The 9,227-nt window shown below is 35.4% G+C and overlaps 1 protein-coding gene across 1 annotated transcript; it reads left to right on the forward strand.

Moving 5' to 3' along the window:
- The first annotated feature begins 4,679 nt into the window (after positions 1–4,679).
- Positions 4,680–6,008, forward strand: LOC113312776. The gene is made up of 2 exons (XM_026561511.1): positions 4,680–5,273; positions 5,487–6,008. Exons 1-2 carry the CDS (start codon positions 4,680–4,682, stop codon positions 6,006–6,008), a joined length of 1,116 nt encoding a protein of 371 aa, XP_026417296.1.
- Positions 6,009–9,227: the final 3,219 nt, after the last annotated feature.

A 9,227-nucleotide genomic window follows, 5' to 3' on the forward strand; every position in this document is an offset into this window, starting at 1 on the left:
AAACAGGTCTGAAGCTGAAACAATTTCAAAACCAGATGAAATCGTGAATGAGAATCACAAATCAATGATTTTTTTATGTGATGATGCACAATATGTGGTTATGCACAACAAAGCGAAGAATAATGGAGATGATGGAAGATAAAAAGTCATTCAGGTAATACTGAGAACAAAATGAAGGAGGTTGTTACTGGAGAGTACACTGTCAATCTTCACAAATGCCTTTATGGAAGGTAACTACTCAACACACACACCTAGAAATGGTTTTCGCGTCCCTTCTCATTATAGGATGGGGATTTCATTGTTGTTTGAATTGAATGTATGTATCTGTTGTCAAAAAAATATTATGTCTTATATCATCATTTTATATGTTTGAGTCAAAGTACTAGTGATTTTCAGCTACGTTTGAATATACTACAATAATGTTACTTATCTTCATTTTGCATCATGTGATTCACAGTTTCATATTTTGTAGAGTTTGTATTCCGTCTTGCGAATATGGAGAATGTTCCTCTTGAATTTTATTCTATGTTGCAGTACTTGCAGGGATACTGCATCGGTTTTCTCATGAACTTTTCCAGGTTTGAATCACAAATTTTTACTGTTTTTTTACATTTCGGAATCGGCGCTTCAGATATTAAAATTTTTGTTGAGTATGAAATATGTATATTGTTCGTACAAGATAAGTTGTATGAATGTTGCTTGAAATCACTTTTGAAGCTCTTATTGTACGAATGTTGCTTGGAATCCGCTTACCCCATGGATGGAGCATAAGCTAAATCAAAATGGTACTGCAATCTAATCTGTCTTTTCGCATTCAAAATTAAGCTATGTTTGTTTGGTGAGAAACTTGAGTAATTTATGATGAGTTTCATTCATTTTAATTCGCATGCTAATTACATGTGTAGCTTCTAGTTACACATGCTAATAACATGTGTATCTTCTAGTTACACATGTTGATTGGATGTGATATAAAGTTTATGAATGTGTAACTCTCATTTACGCATGTGTATCCATTTGTTGAAGTTTTTGTAATCTTATGAAAGAGCTTGTTTGTTCATCCTCAGGAATCAGTGTCCCATCCTTGTTAAAGATTTGGTCGTGCCATTTTCAACAAATTAACATTGTCTATTTTCTTCAGGGATCAACTGAAGAACATTCAAGACCACCATTATTGCCAGCAACAATACATATAGTGTAGGTACCACATGAACTCCTTTTGTTGATATAGTATCATCGGATGAATCATTTATCTAACCTATCGAGTACTTGCTGATGCTGTTGCAAGTAATTTATTGATGGAGAACTCAAAACAAAAATTGATACTCTATCTTTTTCACTGACAATATTTTTTGTTGATATATTATCTTTATGCATTATTTTGCTGAAGAAGCACTATTACATTGAGAATGGTTTGATTGTAAACAAATTACTTTTACTGGTATGGTGTCTTTGTATTTTGAGTCATTTTCATATGTGTATGAGCTATTAAAGATGTAGATGGATGCAAGGAGGTCTATTTAGGTGTCATTTAGAAGTGCTAAAGCTTGTGATTTGGACGTGAAGAAAAATGAACAGGTAGTAACACGCCAACCAGTACCAGTATCAGGTCAAGGGAAGTTCTTTGTTCTCAACCCCGTAGTGCTATTATAACTCCTTATACAGTTGATAGTCTTACAAGATTATGCCTCACTTTGAAATATTACATAGTTAACATAGTGCACATGCCAGGTACACTAGTCATATGCATGTGTAACTTCCATCTACGCTAGACAGACGCATATGTAACTCCTAGTTACACTCGATAGGTGCATGTGTAACTTTTAATTACACATGCTAAGATGAGTTATTAGATGCTTTTCTATGATCTTTGTTATCCACCTTTAAATTATTCTATAATTTTGTTTCTTTCTTTTTGTTCATCCAACCTAATCCCACAAATGTTTATTTTGTTGCAGATGTGCAAGCATTTTGGTATCGAGGAAGGCAAGAATGGATGAGAACAATTCTATTATAGGATGTGGTGGCTCATTCCTAGGATTTTGTTTTGCATATCAAGCGTTTTAACTCGTATATTGTTATCAATAACAACTGATTACTATAATTGATAGACGGAGAAATTATTGTAAATAAATATTAAGGTTAATACATGTAACTTTTGTATGTTTCTTTTGATGTGAAATTGTTATGACATGTGTAACTATGCACTGCACATGGCATATGCATGTGAAACTTGTAGATACACATGGCATATGCATGTGAAACTTGTAGATACACATGCCATACGCATGTGTAACTTATGCGTACACATGTGTAACTACTGAGTACACATTTATATACAAGTGTAACTTTGTATTGCACATGTCATATGAATGTGTAACTTCTGGATACACATGCCATATGCATGTGTAACTTCTGGATACACATGCCATATGCATGTGTAACTTCTGTGTACATATCCATATGTTGGTGGTGGTCGGCGGTGGTGGCAGGAGGTGGTTGGCGGTGGCGGGTAACGGCGGCAGTGGGCGACGGTGGTGGTCGGAGGAGGTGGTGGTGGTCGGAGATGGCTGGCGGTGGTGGTCGGAGGTGGTAGGAACATCATCACAGTATATTTTAATTATTTTGGGCCTAAAATTAAATTTTATCTAACTATGGGCTTGGCAAGATGCATAAGAGTATCAACGTCTTTTAATATTTCGGGGCCTAGATTTAAACTTCTTTTAGTTAAGGGCTTGATAGTATGGATAACCCATGGGTCGGGCTTTAGCCTAATTTAAATTTTATTTCTCAGGTGGCATTTTAGATGTAATTTCCTTTAACTCCTCAAATGAAAGTTGCGTTTACGCAGTTCGTTTGAAAAACTTTACCTAATCAATACAATGATGACTTAATCTGCAAAAAAAAAAAAAAAAAAAAAAAAAAAAAGGGAAAACAAGCTACTGAGGAAAAGAAAAAAAAGCAAGACGATATTTGATTTTTATTTTTCACTTTAGGCTTTAAAAGGGTGAACTTGTCTTTTTTCCTCCCAAACAAATTGGTCTTCTGATTATAAAATAATATTATTTTAATCTTCCAGGAACGAAAGATAAGAGCACAAAGTCTATTTCGATAAAGAACAGTGACAATTTTATATTTCCGATCTTAAATTTAGGTCGTTTATGTATATTAATAACACTACTAAGGTGTATCTGGGTCACGTTGTAAATCTCATCTTAGTTACATGTTTTTTTATGCTTGAGAAGCGTATTTGCTCATCAAAGGCGGTACGCAACAAAGAAAAGGACAACAAGAATGCATGTACTAATGTGGGTTTCAGATGCATATCATGGATGTAATGTAACCTGACAAGGTAGTGTTTTTTTATTTATTTATAAAGAATTTGGTGATGATGAATTTGGAAGTATCGATGATTTCCGAATTCATGTTACTGAATTATCACCGACAACCCAACAACTATACCAATATAGTGCAATAGCATCAATAACAATCAACATTGCTAATAGGGTGTCATATTACTGGGGAATGTATCAAAGCTCACATATGGTAGAAGACTTTTTAGTCTGTCTTAGATGGATGTTGGAACCTTTTTCAGTAAACTGGTACCCAATACCGACCATAAATAATAATGTTGCGGAGTAGTTGATAGCGAAAGGCTCCATTTAGGTTATGGAGCATACTGGACAACTATATTGATCAAAATCAAGGAAACCAAGATTGGCAGAATGACTAGGTATACATCTTTTACAAAAACTTTTCTTTCACTCAAATTTCCTCTTTGTAGTCGAAGTTTTTTATCTGCACTACTCTACTCAAGTTTTTTTACTTCCCCAAAATATATTGTGCATTGCTAGTATTTTGGGAAAAAACAAAACAATGAAAAGTTTATCTTGGAATGTTCAAGGTATAGGTAATAAGAGAACCAGACAAATCTAAATGATTGCATCTTTAATTACAATCCAGAAATTATATTTTTGTCTGAAACCAAGAATAAGCCAAAAAAAGTTACAAAATTTCTAACTCACTTAGGATATCCTAATATACAATGTCAAGAAACTATAGGGAAAGTTGGTGGGTTAGCTCTCTTGTGTAAAGATGGCTTAGGAATCAAAATATTGCATACTACTAGTAACATGATGCATCTTACTGTTTGTTCTCAAATTCAAGAAAAAAATGGATGTTATCTTGCTTATATGGTTCTCATCATAAGAAAGAAAGGCAAGAGCAATGGAAATTCATTCAGGAGTTTGGAGAAAAGTTATCAATCCCCTGAGTCATTTTGGGAGATCTCAATATCACTCTACATTCTTCAGAAAACCAAAGTTTCTGTACAAACCCCTCCCTTTCATACAAAATTATTCACGATACCATAGACTATCATGGTCTGAGAGAAATCCATTTCACAGGTTCACCATTTACATGGAAAATCAAAAAAAATAGGAGAAAATGTCAAAACTAGAATTGACTGAGCTTTGGCTAATAACAACTGGTTCTTTTCTTTTCCCAACTCAATCATAAATAACCTCATCCCACATGGATCTGACCATGCACCTATTGTCCTACATACCCAACCAGCAACCAATCAAAACCCAAAAATTAAAAGATTCTATAAAGTTTGGTTTACTTACCCCAATTGTAAAGTAGTAATTGCAGAAACTTGGAATGCAAGTGAGAATAAAGACATGGACATTTCAGGAAAACTTCAGGCAACAACAAAAGCTTTGGGAAAATGGAATCATCATGTGTTTGGGCATGTCAACACAGGAATCAAGAAAATCCATAGAAGAATTCAGAATGCTAAGAGCAAGAATAATCAAGACATCAACATAACCAAGAGCTTGGAAGCAGAACTAAATTTGTGGTATGACAAGAAAGCAACAATCAAGTATCAACAAGGTAGAGAGAATCTAATAAAACAAGAAGACAGAAATAACAAACTCTTTCATTCAAGATCTAACTATAGGAGGAAAAGGAATCATATTGATACTTTGTTGAATGAAGAAGGAAATTGGATTTCTACCAAGGAGGAAATTTTTTCACTACTTAAAAATTATTTCAAGACCACTTATAATTCTTCAAGTCACAGAATAGACTCAGATATACTTCAACTTATTAATTCTTGTGTCGCTGAAGAAGAAAACCACAAGATAATTCAAATGCCAACTGAAGAAGAAATCAAAGAATCAATGTTCAGTATCAATCCTTGGGGTGCACCAGGTCCATATGGGTATCAAGCAGGATTCTACCAGCATACTTGGAGCATAGCTGGAAGGGAGGTAACAAAAATGATTCAAAATTTTTTTGTTCATGGTTTTTTCCTAGCCAACATCAATGAAACCTTTCAAGTTCTTATTCCAAAAAAAGAAATTGTCACCAAACCCAATGAACTGAGACCTATAAGTCTGTGCAACCTCACTTACAAAACCATCACAAAATTATTAGCTACCAGATTAAAATGCATCCTACACAAGATCATTTCACCTTAGCAGACTGCTTATGTCCCAGGCAGAAATATTCATGATAATGTTATCATTGCTCATGAGATGATGCACTATATGAAGACTACTAAAGCTAATCAGGGTGTTATTGGCATCAAACTGGATATGGCCAAAGCTTTTGATAGAATAGAATGGGATTTCTTACAAGAAATTACGATTCATTTGGGTTTCTCTCAAAAGTGGTGTCAACTTATTCATCACTGCATAAGCACAACAAAAAATTCTATTCTTGTTAATGGTTCTCCAATGGATTTCTTCTCTCCATCAAGAGGACTCAGACAAGGTGACTCCATTTCTCCATATCTCTTTATTCTTTGCATGGAAGGTTTCAGCAGATTTCTCACAAACAATGCAAAACAAAAGATCATTGAACCACTCATCCTAGCAAAAACATGGCCAACAGTTTCTCATTTGTTGTTTGCAGATGACTGCATTCTGTTCTCCAAAGCAACAACAAGGTCCATCAAAAACTTAAAAAGTATAATTCAAAAATTCACTTCTTCTTCGGGATAGATGGTAAATTTGGAAAAGTCCAATGTGTTCTTCAGCAACAAGCTTAACAAGGAGACTTGTGAAGAAATCACATAAATGCTACAAATGAAAAGAATGGATGAAAAAGAGAAGTACTCTTCTGAAAATTCCTATAAGCAAATACAAGTTTTTTGGTTCAGCAGTGGAAAAAAAGGGAAGCAGATTACAAACATGGCATGGAAAACTTACCTCCCAAGCTGGCGGAATGATGGGATTTTCAATTGAGTTGTAGTAATAGGTTCGTTGAGGCTTGTGAAAGCAAAAGATTCTAGACTTAATAAAACTTAACTCAAAATTTGATTTCAAGATATGAGAAAATAACCAAGACACTGATTCCACTATTACACATGAATGAATGATGGTAAATAACCCAAAACTCTAATTATCTTTAAGTCCCTTATTTTCTTAGCTCACAAATAATCAGGCAAATTCTCAAAAATTAATTGTATCCCCTAAGCATAGATTATCTAATCAAAGCATAACCTATCTAATTGAATCACAACTAATGAAGAAAATTATGCAAACAATTAAAAACTCTGCAAAAGCAGTGATTGAGTGAATTATAATTAAATATTAGAGAAAATATAATAGTTACCAAATTATTCATGCGTAAATAGCTTCCTCATTTCCTTGGTTGTGAGAGAATTAGCACATCATCATGTTGGAAACACGCTCTAAATCCATTATTATTGCTCAAAAATGGTTTACAAATGATGAAAAGGGAGAAATATAATGAAAATCGGGTTTGTAACAGTTATATGTGTTACAAACCAGAACGATACACAGTATGTGTCACTGATACTGTAGCAAATAAGTCTGCCTCTGATGTACGACCCTCCGTTGTGAGTCGTTATCACTGTAGAAAAACGACTGTCTTTGTTGGTATGTTCTTCGTGTTCTTCAGCTATGCAGCAGCAGAAATGGTGACTCTCTGCAACTTTCAATTTCTCGCCTCTGAGATGTTCTAAATCCTCCCAATTCTCGCAATCCCCTTGTACGCCTCTCATATTTCGCTTTTATACCCAACAGGACAAAGAAATCACGCGTAATAACTCTCATCAATTCTCTTTCCTTACTTGTAGCAGCACGAGAATAATTTCGATTTTCTCTCTTTTTTTCTCTCTTCCACACGCCTGAATCCTCCAAACACGCTGAGAATGAGTCTCTGGTGAAATAAAAATCGTGCAAGAATGCTATCTACACATTATTTCCCGTGATATTCTCTGGTCAACGCCGAGTTTACTTCCTCTTCCCTGTTTTCTTTCACTCGAGCTACCCAGCCAAACTTAGTCGAACCACAAACCCATATGATGCCTGTTAAGGCAAAACAAGCCGGACCAACGAATTCCAACGATTTAATCTCACTGAAACACCTCCACATCAAAAATATCCCACAAAATATCGAGTATTTATCACTTTCTTGTTTTATCAAAAACTGATTATCTGGCCCATCCCCATTGAATTAAACCACCAGACTACGCCTGTTTCACTAAGTCAAGCCCAATCCAACCGATTCCAGCAATTGAATCTCATCAAATCACTTCCAAATTTCGAACCCTAATTGAACCGTGCTGCAACTTACATTCCCGCCAAAACTGATTTTGAATTTGGGAAGAAGGTGGTTGATCCCTATCCATCTGTGGAGTGCAAGTAGCAGGTTTCCAACTGAGGTGCCCCTTATAAATTGAGGTGCCCCTTATCCAAAGCAGGGGTCCGTTTAGCAAATGTCTTCCGGGTGCCAAAATCAACTTTTCAAGCCGAATTTTCCAAAAATGTTTATTTCCCAGAAATGCCTACAAACACATAAAACACCAAAATTAGTACATAATCGAGGGCCAATAATATAGAAAATTGAGGACAACTTAGACACAAAAATGTGTATATGAAATACCCCCAAACTTATTATTTGCTAGTCCTCGAGCAAATTTATTCTAGAAAAGAAAATTCAAACTCACTAGGTGGCCCTAGTGACCAAGTTATAGTCTCGGGAGGGTTTACCAGAGGTGTACCCACAAAACCTTTACTCCAGACCCTAGCTATCTATGCAGAACCTTGGAAGGCACTAAAGAATCTCCTTGGTTGGCATACAATCATTGATTATAGGAGGAAGTACCCTGATGCGGAATTCCAATTGATGTACACTAGTTTGCACTCAAGCATACTAAAATTCATATAAAGTGACAGAGCTCTACTTAGATAGTTTCTGTACATCATAACCGGAGTCAACCAATCACATGGAAAGATTAAGAAGATGTATAAAGAGAAAAGATAGATGGTTTAAAGTGAACGGTGTTTCCCATATCTGTCTGAAGGCCTCTGCCAAGATGGACCTATCCTAATGGATTGAGATATCGGTCTGACTAATATCAACACAACTGGCATATACAAGGGGACCAGTGGTCGATAAACCTAACTCTAGGTCAACACAACTGGCATATACAAGGGCACTAGTGGTCGACTTTATTGAATTTATTCCGGTTGGTCTGGTCTTAATTCTTTTCTTTTTTTTGGTATCTCAATCACCCTATTTCACCCTAGCAAAGGTAACAACTTGAATCACGTGCCCCACCAAATCACTTAAAAATAAAAACAGAAGGATTAGGATTCAACGAGATATGGCGAAACTACCACGTTTTTTTTAATTCTAACACCTGAGCTCTGTGCTTTTATGAATAGACTCTTTAGATGTTTTCATCTAATCAGATTGGTTCCTCAACTCCTACAACCAAGATGTTTCCATCCACTTAGATAGGTTAGTGCTATCCTTAATAGGCATAAATTTCTAGGCTCTGGAGTTTATTTATACTGCAACTAAAAAGTTTCTCTCATACCCCCAAACTTAAATCTAACATTGTCCTCAATGTTCTAAAGATAAAATTAAAAGCATGAACAAGGATAAACTGTTACCACTTGAAGCAAAAGAGTTAAGGAAAGATATTACCGTGTTGCATGAAATTGGGTTACCTCCCAAGAAGTGCTAAGTTTAAAGTCTTCAGCCAGACATCGGAAGGAATTAGTTACCTCATAGAATCATATAGAAGTAGATAAAATAATTGTGGGTCTTCTAGATCAAAAAGTGCTAACCACAAGAAGAGGAAACTGCAACAGACCAAGAAGATACCAAACATACCCTTGTTTAAGACAACTACATCTAGTTGTGGTTCAGGTTCAGGCTCTATAAAAGGGTCTAGATAAAAAAAA

Source organism: Papaver somniferum, chromosome 9 (genome assembly GCF_003573695.1).
Source record: "Papaver somniferum cultivar HN1 chromosome 9, ASM357369v1, whole genome shotgun sequence".
In the NCBI taxonomy this organism is placed as follows: Eukaryota; Viridiplantae; Streptophyta; class Magnoliopsida; order Ranunculales; family Papaveraceae; genus Papaver; species Papaver somniferum.